General features: G+C 37.5%; 2 protein-coding genes across 2 annotated transcripts in view; one reads left to right on the forward strand and one right to left on the reverse strand.

The window, feature by feature from the left end:
* Positions 1 to 947: 947 nt before the first annotated feature.
* On the forward strand, positions 948 to 2,059 carry LOC130417514 (erythroid membrane-associated protein-like). The gene is made up of 4 exons (XM_056743117.1): positions 948 to 1,001; positions 1,100 to 1,238; positions 1,347 to 1,373; positions 1,503 to 2,059. The coding sequence occupies exons 1-4, from the start codon at positions 948 to 950 to the stop codon at positions 2,057 to 2,059; spliced, it is 777 nt and encodes a 258-aa protein (XP_056599095.1).
* Positions 2,060 to 2,290: 231 nt separating this feature from the next.
* Positions 2,291 to 21,225, reverse strand: part of igf1rb (insulin-like growth factor 1b receptor) — a 73,350-nt gene continuing 54,415 nt past the window's right edge. Inside the window, exons 5-21 of the mRNA XM_056743750.1 lie at positions 21,066 to 21,210; positions 19,999 to 20,207; positions 19,789 to 19,915; positions 19,184 to 19,428; positions 18,309 to 18,476; positions 17,820 to 18,024; positions 14,505 to 14,785; positions 14,294 to 14,427; positions 14,034 to 14,199; positions 13,738 to 13,837; positions 13,489 to 13,559; positions 12,511 to 12,740; positions 12,320 to 12,427; positions 11,824 to 11,983; positions 11,340 to 11,469; positions 9,184 to 9,318; positions 2,291 to 5,837 (exon numbers count right to left, since the gene is read on the reverse strand). Coding sequence (XP_056599728.1) covers positions 5,393 to 5,837; positions 9,184 to 9,318; positions 11,340 to 11,469; positions 11,824 to 11,983; positions 12,320 to 12,427; positions 12,511 to 12,740; positions 13,489 to 13,559; positions 13,738 to 13,837; positions 14,034 to 14,199; positions 14,294 to 14,427; positions 14,505 to 14,785; positions 17,820 to 18,024; positions 18,309 to 18,476; positions 19,184 to 19,428; positions 19,789 to 19,915; positions 19,999 to 20,207; positions 21,066 to 21,210 — 3,059 coding nt within the window. The 3' untranslated portion in view covers positions 2,291 to 5,392. The remainder of the gene's footprint in view (positions 5,838 to 9,183; positions 9,319 to 11,339; positions 11,470 to 11,823; positions 11,984 to 12,319; positions 12,428 to 12,510; positions 12,741 to 13,488; positions 13,560 to 13,737; positions 13,838 to 14,033; positions 14,200 to 14,293; positions 14,428 to 14,504; positions 14,786 to 17,819; positions 18,025 to 18,308; positions 18,477 to 19,183; positions 19,429 to 19,788; positions 19,916 to 19,998; positions 20,208 to 21,065; positions 21,211 to 21,225) is intronic.

Below are 21,225 nucleotides of genomic sequence, written 5' to 3' on the forward strand. Positions count from 1 at the left end.
TGGCTTCAGGGCAGGGCCGGCTCTAGGCATGGGCAGGGGTGGGCTGAGCCCACCTAAACGCCTGTCTTGCCCACCCAATTAGAATAAAAAATTACACCAATAATTGCAGTATTTCTTATCAGCTGAACACAATGTCAATAATGCAGTCATATAAAACACATTCTTAGCAGAAAAAAAACCGTATGAAATGGTCTCTTAATTTGATTAAAATAATGCCCATCGAGCAAAATAAGAACATGACTCAACAGCGACATCTCATGCTTATGAGAGTAACTGCATGCTATCAAACTTTACTGAAGACATGCCGTTTCAAGCCATTTAAAGAAGATGAACATAGGAAAAAACTGAAAATGTAGATTTTCTACATTTATTACAGATCTAAAGTTGAATGAAAATATAAATAAATTAATAAATAAAACATTACGTACTAAAATAATAAAATAGACGGTGTTTATATTAGTATTTAATTTAGTCATGTTACCTTCCAGTCATTACACCAAATCTTTGCTTAATATTTTCAGGGTCATAAAGAATTGATATAATTTTCAACAAATGATAAAAGTTGTGTTTAACATGCTGACCCTTATAAAAAAGATGTATACTTGAAGTTCATTTTTTAAGTATATTTAAGTAAAGTTCATTTATTAAGTGTACTAATATCAATGGACTAGTAGTATGCTTGAAAGTGTACTATTTGAATACGATTAGGTTTTCATTCGTACTATAGTCCATGTAAACTTGTTAGTTTACAAGTTCAAACTTTTAGCGCATGTTAAGTCTATGAAAGTACACTTTGAAGTTTACTCACAGTAAACTATTAGTTAAGTACTTTTATACAGCAACTTGTAGGTTATCTTTATGTGTACTGGTACTAAATTATTTGAAATTATTTGATATTACATTGGCTTTCTTCTAGCTCAGTGGTAAGAGCAAAGCTCAACAACGCAATGCTTGTGGGTTCAATGCTCTCACACACTGAAAATCATCTCCACCTCATACAGGTCAGTCTCTCTCTCTCTCTCTCTCTCTCTCTCTCTCTCTCTTTGGCTCGCTCTCTCTTTCTCCTCATACTGAGGGATTTCTTCCTCTTCTACTGTAGATTGACCCATCCCTATACAGTCCTCCACACACCAAGAACTGGTCTGAGATCAGTATGAAGACTGATGTGAGTGTGGAGACTCTAATGAGAGCTCTGACTCAACTGCAGGAGACTCTAGACGACAAACTCACTCAAACTGGTAAAACATCTGCTATAGAGACATAGTTATAACTTCTTGTCATCTGTCTTTGCTTATAGGTTTCTTAGTTAATATATTTATGATGTTTATTGTGATTTGTGTTGACAGTGTTGAGGAGGATGCAGCACTATGCAGGTACAATGTGTGATCTTCAATGTTCTCTCACATTCACTAACATTAATAACTTTACATACACATACTCACTTCTACAATTATAAACCTGCAACATCTTTAGATTGATTCATATTCTCTGATCTCTCTCAGTGGATGTGACTCTGGATCCTGATACAGCTCATCCAGATCTCATCCTGTCTGAAGATAGAAAACAAGAGAGGGATGGAGATATTGAGCAAAGTCTCCCAGATAATCCAGAGAGATTTGATTATTGTGTCAGTGTTCTGGGAAAAGAGGGATTCTCTTCAGGGAGATTTTATTTTGAGGTGCAGGTGAAGGGAAAAACTGAATGGGATTTAGGAGTGGTCAGAGAATCTATTAACAGGAAGGGACAGATCACAGCGAGTCCTGAGGATGGACAGTGGACTGTAGTTCTGAGGGATGAGAATGATTATAGAGCTTGTGCTTCACCCTGTGTCTCTCTGTGTCTGAGAGTGAGTCCACAGAAGGTGGGGGTGTTTGTGGATTATGAGGAGGGTCTGGTCTGTTTTTATGATGTGGAGAACAGATCTCATATCTACTCTTTCACTGGTCAAACTTTCACTGAGAAACTCTTTCCATCATTCAGTCCATGTCCTAATGAAGGTAAAAATTCAGCCCCACTGATCATCTCACCTGTTCATCACATCAAACATTTACTAGAATAATAAATATTCATGGGAAATTTGTATTATTTCTCCAAATCTGATATGCTGTATAATTAATATTTTCACACTAATGTTCAGTGGTCATCGAAATAAACAACTGAATGTAACATCCATTTCTATAGTTGTCTTTCAGCTTGTAAACTCTGTTTCACAGTTATATTTTTATATAAAATCCCTGCTCATGCTTTAGTAACTGTATCTTCAGATTTGTACAAAAAAATACATTCCAAATAAGAAATAAGTGTCTTTTTAATCAGAAAAGCAGACATGAACCACAAATTGTTCTCAATTCCTGATTCTCCCTACTATTCTGCATTCTTTTTATATCAAAGTTCAAAATCTCTTGAACTCGTCTCAACTGTTTAACTGAACAACCCAACGTTTTTCTATCGGCATAAACAGGTGAAGTAAAAACAAGGAATAACACAAAGCCATCATTAAATGTTCATTAGCACCAGATTGCGATCATGAACACCTTCTATGTTCTCTTCTATGATCTTCTGTACTCGTGGAGTAAACTGTAATGTCTTGACTTCACAAATGAATGTCATGAGATGATATGGAGCAGTATAATCATCAGCAGCAGGATGAGAGTCACTTGTGAGGACACATCACCTCCTGTCCCCATGATGTTCACTCTGAACCTTCAGTCCTGACAATATCAGCTCATAGACAACAATAGATCCGTCATCCAGAAATCAACCATCATTTAAATGATCATAGGAGCATCAGGTTGGTGTCTAGTGTGGTCTTGGACGATCTTTGAAAAATAAAGGATTTTTTACAATAGGCATTTCTGTCTTGATATCTAGATAACTGAAGAAAACGGTTTGCAATGTTATATAAAGTCTCACACAAAATCTGGTGATCTTAACCAATTCAAACATTCCTCATTTCCATATTTACTGCTTCATGTAATTTCAATGCCATTCAAATAGTTCTAATAATTGTCCTAATTGTTCATCATGTATATTGAAAAAGAAAGATATCAATGAAATGGAGAAACAAAGAGAGAGAGAACAAAATACAAAACAACACAAATCAGAAGTCAGAATATTGACATTCCCTCCAGCTGTCCAACTTACAAGATGAACAAAATAACGACAATCCATCACATTTGGAGAACTGTACTTTTATGTTTAATCTCACAAATAAATAAACAAATTTAAGCGAGATCTGATAGGAAAGAAAGCAGCTAGTTGTAAAAATTGTCCAGAATTTGTTCACTCCAAGATTGTGGTTTGTAGCGTTTGTGAGGTTTTCTCAGACACAGAGATCGCGAATATTGTCCTTCTCATGAAAAGATAAGATGTACTTTATATACATGTACATAAAAAAGAGTGAGGTAGATAAATGTTTGAAGGAAAATGAAAAGTCCCCAAAGTTGTCAAAAAACCACATAAAATATGTCAAATGTTGCATTTAATCGGATGAGATTACAGTGATTCTAAACATATCACACAATTAAATAAATAATGGAAATAAAGTCAGAATGGAGGTAAGAAAAAGGTTTTCCCTAAAAGATTTCTTCCCAAAAAATCCCCAAAACTGGCGCTCGTAGTCAAACCTGTATTTTAAATGTATTAAATAAACGATCTATGATACAAACACAAGTTCTGCATTGAGACACTGAATCATATCTGTGTTTCAGACTCTGTTTGGAAGAAAATAGACTCGAGTTTGTAACATCTGAAAACAGTGACAGGATCAGTCAAATGAAATGCATGACATGAGTTTCGATTTAAGAATTGAAATGAAAGCAGTTTTTTTCAGTCTCCTCGGCTTGTGTGAATAAAACAGAGGAATGAACGATGAGACTGGAAAACACTGCGGCGCTCTCAGAGCTTTGAGGAGTTTGACCTGAGAATATCTGTTACTCATAAATGTGATGACAGACTCTGTGTCGAGATGTTCAGAGACTCACGTTTGCCATCATTCTGGATGCTGGACATAGAAAAGCATCTCCATCAACAGATACCAACATTAATGACATAAAACCACAAACATGATGACTCGCAGGTTTTCTGACAAAAGTATGAACTTTAGAAAACTCTTATTATAAACAGAAGGCAATAAACAACTTTACATGGCAGAACTGAATTTCTGTACCTCACATCTCTTTACTTCTATAGCAGAACTATAAGCATCATGAAATGGACCGTAGTGGAAAGATGCAAAAGATTACACCTGAAGAACCTCCTCTTATATTTATATAATATTTATAAACCACAAAAGAAAAATAAAGAGTAAAATAGCAGCTTAGCAGATTTTTTCAGCACAGACATACAGATGATCCTCTGAAGTGTAAAAATTTACAAAAGTGACAGTCAATGTACACGCTCTGAGGTTCAACATCCAGCTGAAAGATCAGATAAGAGATTATACACAAACACACATCTCCTCCACAGTGCCACATTTAACCACCGAAAAACTCGAGAAATACTTTCTTTTAAGCCTCACTTCTTCAAAATTTATGTTGCAACATTTTGGGTGCCATGTTGATTTGCATTGATTCGCGACACCTTTTGTTTGATGTCAGAATGAAATCAAAAACCCAAATCGTTTCTAAGAGAAAGATAAAAAAGATGAAGGTTTGAAGATATACAGCAGTGTTAGAGTCTTTTTAGAAGTTGATGCTCCATAAAATCTCAAAATCTGAGTGAGATTGTGTTGAAGAAATGGGAAACAACAGTGTAGAATTTGGCAAAATAAAAAAGGAAAATTCGTTTGGGAGGTTTGAGAATTTGTGTGATGTGATTTTGGAAACGTACCTAAAATTCAGTAGGTGTTCGGGGGTGGAGTGGGCATCCCAATGTGTTTAATATGGGAGGAAAAGGAACTCAAGTTTCTCTCATCTGTGCTATAAACTATATCATCTCTACGCATGTCTTTGGAAACTCAAAGACAAGACCAAGTGATTTTCTGTCGCTATAAAGATATGCAGAGTGTGTTTAAATAATCTCACTGTACCACTACTGAATTGATAGACCTTCAAACCAGTTTAGAAGTAAAGAAAAGTAAAACATTACTAACACAGTCAGACTATCAGGTTTATGGTTTCTCAGTCAGTGATTCAGTCCATCTGCAGCAATAACAAAGCAGTTTATGTCAATCAATTCAATAGAAATACACAAAAGAGCAAAGAAATCCAAACATTGCATGTTAAGGTGATTGAAAATCGATTGATCAGACCTCTTATATCATTTTCTCTTTTTGTCTCTCTGTATTATTTTTAAATATATTTCTCCCGAGACCACACAGTGGCTTGACAGTCAAAGAAACATGTCCATGGGTCAGTCAAAAAAACGTGACCTTAAGGAAACGGGCCGCCGATCAGCAGGCCGACGACTGGGGCAAGGCACGCTCGTTCTTGCGGCATCCGTTCATGTGAGCGTAAGGCTCAGTCTCATCAAACGGGCTCCGGAGAACCATAGAGGGTCCGTTTGCCACGGGCGGGTACTTGTCCGCGGAACAGGGGGAGGAATGAGGAGATGACGGGCCGGCCGAGCCCTGGGGTCCGGGCGTACACTGATGAGAAGAGGACAGGGAGGAGGTGTGGGGTTGGAGGCTGGAGGACGGCTCCAGAGGAACATTCTCCATGGCTTTCACATTCTCCAGGTCCAGCTCTTCGGTGTCGGGGGGTTTGTTCTCCTCGCTGTGGAAGAAGCTGGTCTCTTTGAAGGCCGTATCCAGGTCGTCCATGATGCTGCTGATGATCTCCAGGAAGGACGGGCGCATTTTGGGGTTGTACTGCCAACACATGCGCATTAACTCAAACCTGAGAAGATACAAACATGGAAGACAAAGTGAGTAGAGTAGAGGCAACTCTTCATTTTTATTTTATAAAATTTACTTGAAATGTATTTATATAGCACTTTTGCATTGTCTTAAAACAGCTTTACATGAAAAGAAAACATTAAAAAAAAATTACAGACTGTGAAGAATACAATACAAACATGGTATACATGTGTATCCTTTATGTAGAACACATAGAATATACGTATTCAACATATATAAATAAACAATATAAGTAAACATTTCAAGTTGTTTCCACTGTTATGTGAAACCAACATGCTTGGCGACCCCACAGGGAAAACAAGCTTAAAAATGATTTTTTTTTGTTTTGACATTGTGCGCTCTCATAATAAAATATTTTATGGATTAAAGCTTCTGTACATGGAATGCCCACTATCTATTATCACAGTCCTTCTGAAACCTTGTATGTCCAAATTCTCTCTTTTTCAGAAAATGGATAATAAAACAATACATTTAAATGATTAAATTCTGTGTTTTTAAAGTTAACAAGCACTGGCAAATGTCAGATTGTCTGTTATTCTAAAGGTTGACTAATAATAATTATGGAAGACATCCGTACGAAATATAGAGATACGAGGTTTCAGAAGGACAGCAGCGATACTCAATAAAATAAATGCAAAAAAACGGGATCCTGTGTCTGTAAACTTGGTATTACACAAAGGCCTTCATCATTTTAAAGGAGTAGTTCACTTTAAAATAAGCCCCCATTGACTTTCCATTTTTATTTCCACTATGGAAAGTCAACGGGGGCATATTTTGAGGTGAACTACTCCTTTAACTACAGTAATTACATTCTGTTTGTGTAAATTCATATAAAAAGATCAGATTGTCTGTTAAGCTTCAAAGAATTCAACACTTGATCTGGTTTTACTGTTATTTTATTGTTTTCTGGAAGAGCAAATATAAAGAAAGGATTTGCCCATATTGTGTCTGAAGTCAAGATGAAACATCATTTGCTGTGTTTAAACCAGAATTCTTTTCTATTATTTAGTAAATATAGTATTAATAGTAAATTACCATGTATATTTTTATGCAATGTTTAGTTGCATCATAAATATATTCATTACATATATTTATACATCAGTTCTCTCTGGTTCTCGAATCTGATTGGCTGATAGCTGTGAGATATTCCCCTAAAATCATGACGGGAACATACCGTTGAACCGCTTTACTGACTGTTTGTATCACTCCGCCACTATAATAACTCGTACTATACTGTCCTCGCAACTGCGCTACTCTGAAGAAGTTAGATTGCTAGCAAACAAACACACAAAGCAGTTTATCCTTTCCAGAATGTTTATTTCTGTGAATCTTTCTTTTTTTTTTGAAAACTGGCATACAATAAACAAGTTATGAATATACTAACTGCACATTGATACATTTGTGCGATTGGACTTTGTTTCATCATCATTGTGCCGTCGAACTGATGAATAAATTCATTATCGCTCTCTTAGTCGTGTATGCAGGCCGAGTGCCGGTGGCCTAATCACAGCCATGAAGATATAAGAACACTACATACACTCCTACTCGAGCGTTGCATTAATATAAGATTACTAATCTATATATCCATCCATCCATCTACCTCTGTAATGTACTTCTGTAATATTATTTTTAGTATATATTTGAATAAATACATATAAAATATAATTTTAATACTATAATAAAAATTGAAATACACACACACAAAAAATCCATGTATATCAATTTATATCACAGAGACATTGTTTTATTTTATGAAAGGTGAACTCAAAATGTATGCTGACGCTTTATTTGGTCTGGGCATTTTTATAAAATGGTTACACAGCCAAGCAGATAGGCCTCTTGTGACAGTCTATTAGTCATTGGATATCCATTTTTTTGTTCCTAATTCGTTCTGAAACACACACATTCACAGCCCTGTACCTATGATATAATATCACATGAACAGTATGTGTTATCCCTATAGCGGACTCCTTTGACATACGACTGCGAACATGCCAGCACTCAAGTCCAAAAACAGGCATATATCCAGATGCAACCTAAAACATTCCACGCCAAAGAAAACTCAACACGTGTGGTTCTCACAGATCAACAAACTGCTTAATTTTAGACCACAGCACATTCTGGCAGGGGTTCCGTTTCATTCATTTCAACATCCAAAACAAATAACATCTGAACTCAAATAACTGTCCGGTAAATACCATTAATTCTCAAGCTAATACAAACTTCCACGTTTTCTGCCTTGTAATGCTACAAATTAAAGTCACCTGTACAAATCGTAAAGTAGCTGGCACACTTTATGATTCTTTCAAAATAAGTCCATGTCCCAAATTGAACCTCAAAATCAATTAGAAAAAAGAATGTACATTTATAAATGAAGCATTTTTAGGACAAATGACTTTTGCATAAACTGCTTATTATCTCATTTTCTATACCAAGAACGGGCATCATTTTTAGATCAGTGTCATTAAAGGTAGATTAATCTAATTTAAATCTGAAAGCATAACTGTTTAGCCCTAACTCACTGCTAGTTGGTTAGACTAGTTCTTAAGACACACCCTAATCTTAGTGGCTTTGCTTATGCAACCAGCCACACAATTGTCTGCATTATATTTCCTGCCAAATCTGCCATGTGTGTTTATTTATTACTTAATTTTGATTAATTTAAATGATGTTATTATTTTTATTAGTTGTACTGCCTTTAATTTATACTGATTATAATGTTTTAGGGTTTAAGGATTGTTTCATCCCAAAATAAAGATTCTCTCATAATTTACTCATCCTCTTGACATCCCAGGTGTATGACTTTTTTTATGCAGAAAATAAACAGTTCTTTTAAAATATGCCCATTTTATTTTTTAATGATCTTGGATGGTCCCTTCTGCCAGAGGTTTTCATCCTGTGAGGTGCTTACCCACTTTGGGAGAAACCAGGGTGGTGCAAACATACAGTCAGCTGTTAATGTGAACTTGAAAATCTTCAGTCATCCACTAGAGGGGGCTTTCTGACTAGTGTCCCATCAGATGACCTTTACATAAACTACATTTACACCAGAATTGCTGTGTGTGTGATCCGATATGCGCAAAAGGAACTTAAATCAAAATGAACCGGTGGCTTGTAGAAATGAAAAACAATGAGAAAATGACCAAAATTACACCTGTAAATAAATCGTATTGCATCTTTGTAATGAATTAGATTACAGTGCTAGGAGTCTAATGTGAATTATAAGAGAAATTAACTTTTTTAACGTATCGTATGAAATATGAACCAAACAAGTATTGTGGGATTCACCCCACTGCAATCAAAAAGACAAATAAAAAGAGACTTACACCATATCAGGACAGTTGTCTGGTTTGTCCAGCAGTCCTCCCTCCATGACAAACCGCAGTACCTGCTCATTGGACATGCCTTGATAGGGCTGCTCCGCAAGGGTGGCTATTTCCCACAACACCACCCCAAAAGACCTGCCAGGAAACGACACAAAAAGGTCATAATAGGTCCACAGCAACTGAAGTGTCAAATCAAAGACCGGCGATGAAAGTACAAGTGAATTCATGTGACCCGTGTTGTGTTTCAGTCGCTGGGGATTTCTGAAAGGTAAGTTGAATACGGTTTAAGGTAGGGCTGCACGATAAATCAAAAAGAAACCGCACGATTTGGCGGTTGGCTGCAATGTTTCATGCAAAGTTTGTTAGTGAAATCTTGATAATTGCAGCTGCATCCGAAAGCCAGAGGGCGCTCTCTCATAGAAACTCAAATGCTCCATGGAAGAAGTACCACACATATAACCAGGAAATGCCGTCTTCGTATCTGGCATCTTTCTATAACTGTTTTTCAAGCCTCCTCAGGTACTTAAATGATAATAAAGTATATTTATAAGGATTGTATTTGACGGGTGTTGCTTTTTTAAATGCACGTTTTAAGCGAATCAAATGCGCAGTGCTTTCAGATGGAGCAGCATTTCCCACAGAGTGCATAAAACGCCTTTGCGATATCACTATTGTGATACATCAATCTGATTTGACTAAATACGTTTGAGTCATATTTTTCTTCTAAGGTCATTGAGGCCTTGGAAGAAAGAAAGAAAGAAAGAAAGGATGGATATGGATGGATAGACAGGAGGAAATACAAATGAAAGAAAGAAATATAAAGAAAAGGACAGATAAAAAAGAATATAAATGAAAAAGTTACATGAAGACTGAAAAAAAACAAAAGACAAACAGATATAAAGAAGAAATAAAGAAAAAATACACGAAAAAAGATAAACAAAAGAAAGAAAATAAACAAAAGAAGGAAGGAAAAAGAAAAATGCATGAAGGAAATAACAGTAAAGTTAGAAAGATAGAAAGAAACAAACAAGGACACAAAGAAAGACAAACAGACACAAAGAAAGAATAAAGAAAGAAAGAAATACAAAACGAAAACGGAAAAACAAAAAATGAAGAAAGAAAAGAACAGTAAAGTTAAAATGAAAAAAAGAAACAAACAAACGCAGACTGGAAAAAACAGGAATGAAGAAAGGTAGGAAAAAAAAAGAAAAAATGCATGAAAGAAAGAACAGTAAAGTTAGTAAGAAAGAAAATACTTGAACAAAAGAAAAAGCATCAAAAAAAGGAAAACTAAATAAAACAAACAAAGAAAGACAACACAAAAAGAAAGAAAGAACAGAAAAGTTTGATTGAATTAAAGAATGAACAACTAGAGGAAAGAAAGAAAGAAAGAAAGAATGAAATCAAGCAAGAAAGAAACAATAAAAGAGAAAGGAAAAAATATTAAGAGCCTTGTTTGAACCCATTTTCCAGCCACAACGTTCTAACATCAGACTGAAATCGTGATGGCACATTTGTCATCTTTGATGATACATTACTCCCACCATCAAATTCCTGTGTAAAGTTCAGCAGACATTCCTTATCCTCAGGGCGTGTCTGTGACCCAGACACACAGCACACATGAAAACATTTCATCACCTGCAGGCAAACTCCAGGTCCAATCCTCTTCCTGAGGAGATCTGCTCTTTAACACAAGACTAATGGCCATACCTCCCAGCAGACACATGAAGATGAAACTTTGGAACGGCGCTCGCATCGGCCGCAGCTGCTGCAGTTTCCCTACAAACGCGTTCTCGACTCCCTGAGGTTTTCTTTGAAAGTTTGTCAGCATTTGACAGAAATGTTTCTAGCTCATATGGGGGCTGATGAGGCTTGATTCCCAGCTTCATTTGAAATATATGGAGAGACGTTGTGCCTCATTTCCCGCCGCATAAACGTATGCACTATGTGATGGAAACTATGTGTTGATGTGTGCAAGTGTGGTTTTTATTTTTGTTTCAGCTGGACGGGACTCAGCGGTGGTCAATGGGGCGGTCTTCGCTCTAATACAGACATCTAAGAGTGTCGCTCTATAGTTACGGAGGCTTACAATTTGCTAGAAATGTGTCTCGGTGGATATCAGATATAAACACACTGAAGAAATAACGAGAGCTTACCACACATCTGACATGGTGGTGAAGACTCCGTCTTTGAGGGACTCTGGAGACATCCATCGTACCGGCAGCAGTCCCTTTCCTCCTTTTCTATAGTAATCGGTCTCATAAATGTCCCGTGTCATGCCAAAATCTACAAATGAAAGATACATTTCTATAGTGTGACTTAAGATTTAGCAAAACAAAACTACGCACATACACTATTGAATCAACATCAATCCGTTAACTACGAGAAAGACAAAACATAAATATTATAAATTATGTACAATTAAATGTGACATTTAATAGTATATATACATCTATTGCATAATTTATAAGTTGAAAATATATTTTCCCTGCTTTAAAATACAAGGAATTTTTGAAATTTCATTTCATTTATAAACCTCACCGACTGTCTAACAAATACACAAAACGCAATAATTTATACAATAAATAAATATGTTTAAAAATGTAAATGCTTATCTGTTGTATTCATTTCATCACATACCACCAATTTTGACTGTAAAATCCTCGGCCACCATACAGTTCCTGGCTGCCAGGTCTCTGTGAACAAACTTATTGGAATTGAGGTACGACATGCCATCTGCGATCTCTCCTGCCATCTGAATCAGCTTCGACAGCGGTGGCAGAGGCAGACTGGAGGGGTTCTGAGAGAAGAGAATGAGAGAATCCAATTCTGAAATGTCTACATACAGTTTTATTTAATTCTATTTAAAAAATGTACGGCTTCAATTACAATGTTGTAGAAATAAACGAATGCCACATTTATGCAATAAAAACATAAGCAGTGAATATATGCGTATATATGCGTATATATGCGAATTCATGCTCATCCAGGAAAATTTCTTGACCGTTGCATTACAATTCCTCTAGAATTCTAGCTGGCAATTTTTTATTTGCTGTAATTTGTATGAAAAAGATTTTTTGCAAGAGTAATCCATAGCTATTCATACAGGTTTCAATGAGATGTATGTCTGTATTACCTCTGTGGAGCGTAGGGAACGTAGATAACTCTTCAGATCGCCACGTGTCATCAGCTCCATGATCACCAGGGTGGGCTGACCCTGCGAGACCACGCCCAGAAGACGAACCTATACCAATCACAAGACACTGATGTAGCATAACCCACAAATTGACAACATATTTAAAGAACGTTGAATGTTATTGGACTAACCACATGGTGACAGTTGAACTCCTTCATGACAGACGCTTCATTGAGGAACTCGATTCGTTCGTTCATGCTCGCCGATTCATTCACAGTTTTGATGGCCACCCTGGTTTCCGACTCGCCTTTGACGACGCCTTTGGCGATGCCCTCGTACACCATCCCGAAAGAGCCTTGACCGAGCTCCCTGCACAGGGTGATTTTCTCTCTCTCGACTTCCCATTCATCTGGAACATACACTGAACACAAACATTGCAGTAGGTGGTCACAAATCTATTGCAGAATGCATAAATGACAACTAAAAACATCTAAAGTACATTATAAGAAGTCGAAGAACAGAAATAAGGGAGACTAAGGTATTAATAGCCGCAATATACACTGTGACAGTATGTTGGCGATAACCATGATGTTAAAATAATTGGTTGGAGATGTCTTCATGGTTATTGTTTGTTATATTCCTATGATATTGTAAATTATTCATAATAAACAATTCACCTTTTTATTAATAATCGTGATACACGTTGTGACAATATTTCGACGATAACCATGATATTAAAAGAATTGGTTAGCAATGTTTTAAATATCATGGTTATTGATGTCATATTACTATGATGTGATTACATGGTAAACAATTCCTAATAAATATTGTTAAAAAATCCCCTTTTTTCTTTAAATAAAAGTTTTAAAAGATATCACGATAATATTCAAGGTTTAATTGTAGCTTCTGCATATACATAGAAAAAAATAATATGTCTGTAACTGAAAAATGATGACATATTTCTTAAATTAAGAAAGAAAAGTTAAGGAACACAAACCCTTAAGACAATTTAACGCAGTAAACGCAGAATAAAATAAAAACAATACAAATGAAAATATTATATGTTGACGTAGGTCAACAGACAACATATATTTAAACAATCAATAGCTTTGCAATACATTTTGTATCACAATGTATTGTAACACAGCTAGTATGAACTGAATACTCACTCTCTGCAGCACTGAAATATTCTGGATTAACCGAAGCATACAGGACACCATTTCCAAGCCTGTCACTGTTTCTGTGGATTTCACAACAATGATTTAACATTTCGCAGAAAACAAGCAAGAAACATTAACTTCAACAGTTACTTAGTTGTTTTTATTCTGGAGTTCACAGTAACTAGCAAAGGTTTGAGGCGCTGTTGTTACGTTAAATGATCCAGCCAAAGAGATGCTTGAAGTGTTTGAAAGCTGTACCGTTTCTTATTGACCAGGATGAAAGCCACTCCAGTGAAAACGGCCAAGATCAGGACAATGGGGATGATCATGAAATAAAGAATTTGCTCATAACCCGATTCTTCAGTGCGCAAGAAGAGAAAAACAAGAAGTCAACATTAGCATAGTCGACAAATCTGTTTTTTACAGTCACATGTGCTGAAATTGATCTATTTTTCATCACATCCGACAGATCACCCAAATGTGTTACGTCCTTTCATGACGTCTTTAAGAACAACAGACGAGAAATGAATTGAGATACAACGTGATAAACTTACGTTTGACCTGAAGCACATAGAAAGCTATAGGTTCCGTCCAGGATCCGTTACCAGCCAGCGAAGTCGCTCGCACCCGAGCCGAATAATTCCCAGCTCCCAGATTGGAGAGTTTAAATCCTTTGTGCTCCATATAGTGGTGCCGGGATACACACTCGTGCTTCTCGGGCTGCGTACAAAATCGAAAACACACATTCATAAATAGCATTTAACATCTAGATGCAACTACATAAAAATGACGCCATTATCAAGTAGCGTCTCACCTCAGTTCCCAAGCGGTAATGAATCTCATACAGCAAAATCAAGCCGTTGGGTTTCTTCGGCTCGGGCCATTTCAAAAACACAGAATCGTACAGACCTTCCCAAGTCACGGAGCCGGGAATGTCGTCAGCTTTTTCTATGAATAAAAAGAAGATTTGTGATGGAAGGTATGAAACGTGAAAATGAATCGTCAACTTTGCATCCTGCTCGTACCTGCCGGTTGGGTGCGGGAGAAGACGAAGGTGCCGGCACTGCAGTGTCGAACCTCGTCGTTGCACGCATGCAGGTCGATGCGGTAAATAGTGAACGGCTGTAGGCCGCCGATTTCTGTGGTCCTCTCTCTCACTTTCCTCTCGTGAAAGAGGAATTCACGTCTGGGTGGCACGTCGTCCGAGAAGTTTCCCACCGACAGGTTCCAGTTTCCGGGTGTCAAGGTGTGGGGAAGGGTTGAGTTGGCGACTCCAAACAGTTCTCGTCGTCGTCTGTCATGAGGCCTTTAATATACAAGGTTTTATTTTACTTTTTTACATTTTTAATTAAAACTATGACTTAAAATTGTTACTCTGACATTTGATCGAGTACTACAGAAAATCAAGTCTATAGGGAAAGACGGTCCATACATACACGTCCTTCAAGCTTTTTATAACTGATATATGTAAGCTTTCTGATGACTGATTAATACCACAGATATTGCATTGGTTTTATTATTTACAGTAACTATTAGAGATGCACCGATACTGAATTTCTCCACCGATACAGATAGGCAATTATTCCGTAATATCTACCAATACCCATTTTAGAGATTAACTTTATGAATGTTATTAATTCATATAAAGACTATTAATATCGATAATTGGCTGTTTTTAAACTTGCCGATAATTTGAAAATTAGATTTTATCGACCAATACCGATTATTGGCCGATATATCGGTGCGACTCTAGTAATTGTATATTATACTTAAGAATGTATACTATTATTAATAAGAGATAGTAAAATAAATAAAGGACCACTCCAAAATCATATTTTCTGAATTTACTATTTCTAGGTGCTTAAGTTAAAATATTTTCAACTTCTTTTTTATTTCCAGAACACTATAAAGGCACAAATGTTCAATGCAGGCAGATCTTGAATACAGCATAGAAATGTTCAAATTCATGTTTGAATAACACAATACTTGATTTCTTCTTTGATTTGGGAACCGTTCAACAATAAATACATGATGGAATAGGCTTGATTCTCTTTCACAACTTTCACGCGTCTTCACATTGCTGTTGGGTGAATCTATGTCATTCCTGATGTTTGTTTCTGTTGAAATTTAACAGGCGCTTGAATGGAAATGACACAATACGTGCAGAAATGCTGATAAAAGTGAAAACTGGAGTGGTCGCGGCTGTACTGTAAGAAGCAACCAAACTGATTATTTAAAGTAGCACAGAAACAATATCGCTGGGATCACTTTCAGGCTCTGCGACACGCAAACTTTGAATAAACGAAACATCATCCGATGGTGTGGATGCTAATAGTTATTGTTATCTTTATAGATATCGTTCTTGATGTGAACAGGCCTTCACTCGGCCCAAAGCAATCAGGAATTCTGTCCTCAGATTATCTAAATGTGACTCCATCACCCCCTGAATCCTTGCGCACACACACACACAGCTGGTGTCCATTCCTCGGCCTGCTAACACTCACAATGCGGAGCAGTTTCTCACTCAACTCCTTACAAGCTGCAAGTCCTTTCTCATCTCCTGCTAAAAAAACACATCATACCAGCACAGATGGGTTGTGTTTGCTTGAAAGGACGTGGCCATAAACACTGCATACGCAACCCTCTTGTAATATACACACTGAATATCGCTTTCATTTTCTCATCTTGAGACGATTACTCACTGTCACTTCGTTCCAAACATGTATGACTTTCTTTATTCTTCAGAAAACAAAAGAAGATATTTCGAAGAATACTGGTAACCAAAAAAACATTGGTCTCCATTGACTTTAAAGGAGCCAGTCTTTGCTGTTTTTGAGGCTTTGATTATGTTTTTAGGTGTTTAACAATCGAGGTTCATGTTTCTAATAAAACGCTTTATATTTAACATATTTCAACTCTATCGTTCACTGCTGTCCCTCTTCTCACTAAACGACTGGATTTCTTCCGGTCTATAAAGGCCTTCCTTCCGAAATGCTCTGATTGGTACAGCTGATCCTGTCTGTCGTGATTGGTTCCAATCTTTGAGTGCGTGTGTGAAGATGTCCCGCCCATACCATATCTACACGTGTATTCATAAACTTTGGCTTTGAGGAATAAATAGTAACAATGGCACTAACGTCACTATTTCAGTTATAAACATGCAGATAAAATTGACAAAATTCCATGACTTTAAATGACCTTCGAAAATTCCAGAAATTCCCCCATGGCAACCCTGATCCCTTTAAAGGAACACAAGCGATGCACTTCATTATGGGACATCAAGTGCTTCTCACAGCTTGTGTACGCTGCGAATACATCTGGACATCCCATTCACACATAAAATACTAGCACGCTAGCATGCTATTACCAATCTGACATTGTCTGTCTCTCTCTTCCCTCCGTGTTTAATTCAGTCCCTCTCTCTGTCCTCCAGCCCCCTCCGCGCCGAGCGGCGTTCATTGATCTCCGGCTGGAGGGGAACTCCCCTTTATTCATTGGTATTCCAGATGGAAATACTGTGCATTTCCTGGCAGCAGGGCAGTTGGAGCGGAAACATCCAGTGAATGGATATGATTTCCTCTTCCTCCTCTCCAAATCCTGAACTTCAAGGGAACACGGGGCACTTCCCTCAATATCTCGCTTTTCAATAAAAACAGGTTGTGCTGGCGTGGGTACAAAACACACTTTTCAGCAGCCTGACATATTTCTGGCACCACGGCCTTCTCAGAAAGCTGAGCAATGACAAAAATGCAGAGGGAAAAACGCCAGACAGAGCTCATAATTCAGTCTGAATCACGCGGAATGGAGGATCGATGCCGTTTCACGGTGTCCTCGAGCATATGAATCCAGATGCATTCATGACCTACGTTGAGTTCACACAGGTATAGTGCAATCCCCCCCGCGCTGTACTTGGCGCTCTCTGTGGGATGCATGTGATCCCTGCCCATTGATGGAGGATAATACTACACAGATGCTGGTCCTCATTTTAGCAGAGAACACTTAATTTGTTACACCTTTGAGATCAGAGAGAAACGAGGCTTACGTAGTGCTTTACATTTGGTTTACTCTCCCTCTCTATTTGGATCCGGCCCTGAGAGCCAATGCCACACAATTACCAAAAGCAGCGGCCGAGGGAAACGATTACTGAAGAACGCCTTCTAAGACAACATCTCAGACACGAAACAAAGAGCCATTTAGACATTGATCTCAACTGCATTGCATTGTGGACCCGAACATGCAGCATGGAGGGTGACACAGTGTTCATGGAGACGTTTTCAACTCGAATGAATGAAATGGACATGAGGAAATGGAATTGTGTGATAATCAAAGTCTGTCTATACCTGGGTGTGAATATGGTATTATGGAGGAAATTCTCGAAGACTTTGCGGAAGTAGATCAGTTCTTTGAGGATTCTCATTTCCTCCTCCGTTTTAGGGCAAGGACAACAGGGTTCTTTGTCCCGTCCCTCTGTTTCGGAATTGGTGGATTTCATGTCCTCTGTATCTGTCATACTTGTGGCTGAAATCCTTAGCGGTATCTTCAGATCTGTTGAGAAATATAAACAAACAGGGCTTGAAGCCATATCTATGGCTGTGATTAGCAGACAACCTACCAAAAACAAAACTAAACATTAATGTAATAAATCATTTCTGACATAATTTCCCAATACACTATAATGACAATTTGTATTCATAATATATAATATAACCATAAATGCTTAATAATACTGCACACCGTGACTGCAATGATTGAATGCTTTTCATCAATAAAGCAAATATATAGAGTATAACACTCAGAAAGACAGACAGACAAAGATATAACGTTTAGACCTTTAGAGCAATAGTTGAGCTGGTAGAGCTCACGATCCTCCACTTGCTGTTTCCAGCGCAGAAGGTAAAAAGTGTTGTTTCCATTGAAGGATGCGGGTGGAGACCACTGGACCACCAGCTTTGATGAGGAATTAGCGTAAGCTCGGACGTCTAAAGGCATCGAGGGGGCTGAAGGAGAAAAAAAGTAAGTGTGAAAATACTTCACTACTGATTCGGTCTTTGGCATTCAACACAAACGTCTGAGAGAAAGCTTTGCTCAGGGGCACGAAGTAAATGTAAAGGCCACAATTGAACCAAAAAGTTTTGGATTACCTGTCCAGTTTTTTAACCCCTAATCACCCCACCCCCTATATCTATTTTCTAATTAATATGTCTCTAAAAATAGTGTTTTTTTAATGGCTGATGCTGGTAAATATATTGAGAAAGTAATGTGGCCGATATGACAAAAGTGCAATTACAGTAAATGACAATGAGATATGTTACACCACAGATGATATTAACAAGAAGCGCCACTGCCGTTATAATGAATGGAGAGGATTGCGACGCTCAATATGGTTACTCTAGCAAAGATAACCCAACCTTCCAGTATAACGATCCAATCGTCAATCGATAAAGACAGACGATTCTCTGGGGGTGTGGTTACACGAGGCGTTTTAGGCACGTCTTGGTGAGCATCTTTTGCCCCGTTTATTTTAGCAATTTAACGTGTCTAATACATGCATGGGCAACTTCTAACACACCAAAGACACAGAAAAACACGTAATCGCGTCATTTGACCCACTTGAGCCTTCTATGAACTAATGAAAAAAATAAAAATAAGATAATCATTAAGAACAGTTGTTTTTTGCGCAGTGTAATTTTACAAAATCTATTACCTGATGCTTTAGTCCGGATGTACTTCACATCGCTCTTCGCACTGAGATACTGCCTGTATTTATTTTCCACGCTTAACATTATAGCTTTAACAAAGATGGCATACAGAGTCCAGGGCTTGAGGGAGGACAGTACAACTCCTGGATTCTGGGTTTCATTCTCTGGTAAATCCACATCAATAATGTTCCAGTTGTCAGATCCGCCGCAGCCATCCTGACCATCAAACTCTGTAATATTCTGGAAAGGCCTGGAAGACAAAACATGCGCAAGTCTCCTTCAATATCAAGCTGGGGATTGACAATAAGCTATAACGTCTGTGTAATTTTGAATGAGAATTTAAAAATGAAGGATTTGCTATATACATTATTTAGGGGAAAATAAGAGGAAGATGGAGATTGTTTTTCAATTTGTTAAAAAATGATATCAAAATATATATTTTAAATTTAATTGTATTTTAGTAATTTTGTAATTTCTTTTCAAAGGTTGCATATTTGTCAAATATGTCTATTATAATATGTTTAGTTAAAAATAACATACAGCTCAATTCGAACACCGTTAAATTGAACAAACCATGCACTACAAGATAGGAATGTTCATTGAGACTCACGCTTCTTTGTAGTACACGACAAAACTGACGATGTCTTTGGAATCTGGTGCCCGATACCGCTCCCAGGTCAAGGTGATTTGATCACTTTCCATACTGTTAGACAAGAGCTTCAGAGTCTTACTTCCACCTATGAAAATAGTCACTTTAAACATAAGGACTGCAAAAATGTGAGCATGAATGTTTAGATTTGAGAACAAATGAAATATTTACAGCTTGCATGGTCTCCATTATTGCTGAAGTCTTCTTCTGTAAACTTCTCCCTAATTCCCGTTTTGATCCACATTTTGCGGATCTCAGAAACGCAGAGTTTTGGGTTGAGGCGGAAGTTCAGTTTTCCGGCAGATATGGTGAGGTTGTGCTGGGACCAGTCCCACAGAGACTGAAGATGTTGATTATCCAACGCAACGAAGGCATACATGCTGAGGGACAGCAATAAACATAATACAAATCAACCCACATTCACATTGGGGGTGAACTTTATCCAATAGAATAGAATAGAAATCTTTATAATAATTCCTTCGTCTGTCAAAAGTCCGGTCTAGATATGCTTTGTAAGCGAGTTAAAATGCATGACTAGTAGTTTGCGTTAAGAAGACCTACATCTATATAGTTCACTTATAGACATAAATGAACAAAAAATTTAAAACAACTAATCAAGAGAATGTTATGGCATGACATGACAGCAAACCTGAATGTTTTAGTCAAACAAGCATTTACAGGTTTACGTTAAATATAACGCAAACGCTCTCTCACTACATTCACCGATTGACATCTGTTTGGCACGCGTGTATAGAATGTTAACAGAACCGATTTATAAATGTTAACTAAGCTGATTGAGAGCTTGTTTAGTTCTGTTTCTTAAAACCATCTCAGTGCTGAATTGAGTGTTTCGTAACAACATGAGATGTCGCAATCTGTCTTGAGAAAAGGCTAACAGTAAACAAACGGAGACGGGATAAAATTACGCAGCTCTTCTATGACGCACGTTCTGTTGATGTTGGTATGATTTGTAAACACTTATAACACGAGTAACTCACACTTTTGATGAGTGTGTTCGATTTGCTTGCTAAAGCTGACAATGTGTCTTCAATTTAGTGCGATTTATGACCAAAAAAGTATTTTGAAGAAAATCTCATGCTCTGTACATAAATGCATTTACGTGAGCTCTGGCTTCTTATTTAACCTGAATATACGTGCACGTCCACATCTCCACGCATGTTTGATTAAACCATCAATTTGTTAAAGTTTTAAAGTACACAGCCAAACTCAAGTCTTACTCTTCCCAGAGTTCCTCTCCGTAAATGTTTCTCAGGCTCTTGAGGAAGTTAAGAGAGGTCAGGGCGTGAGAGGAACGAATCTTTACGTATCCCGTCACGGTCTTGATGAGGCCGAGGTACTTCTCCAACTCTGAGGCTATATTACCTGAAGAATCAAAAG

This window comes from Triplophysa dalaica, chromosome 1, assembly GCF_015846415.1.
Source record: "Triplophysa dalaica isolate WHDGS20190420 chromosome 1, ASM1584641v1, whole genome shotgun sequence".
NCBI classification, from domain to species: domain Eukaryota; kingdom Metazoa; phylum Chordata; class Actinopteri; order Cypriniformes; family Nemacheilidae; genus Triplophysa; species Triplophysa dalaica.

Bases quoted from the DNA above. Each gene is read 5' to 3' on its own strand.
- LOC130417514 (XM_056743117.1), top strand. From the start codon at position 948: ATGCTTGTGGGTTCAATGCTCTCACACACTGAAAATCATCTCCACCTC. The intron at 1,002-1,099 runs GTCAGTCTCTCT...CTTCTACTGTAG, and splicing joins ATCATCTCCACCTCATACAG to ATTGACCCATCCCTATACAG. The intron at 1,239-1,346 runs GTAAAACATCTG...TTGTGTTGACAG, and splicing joins CGACAAACTCACTCAAACTG to TGTTGAGGAGGATGCAGCAC.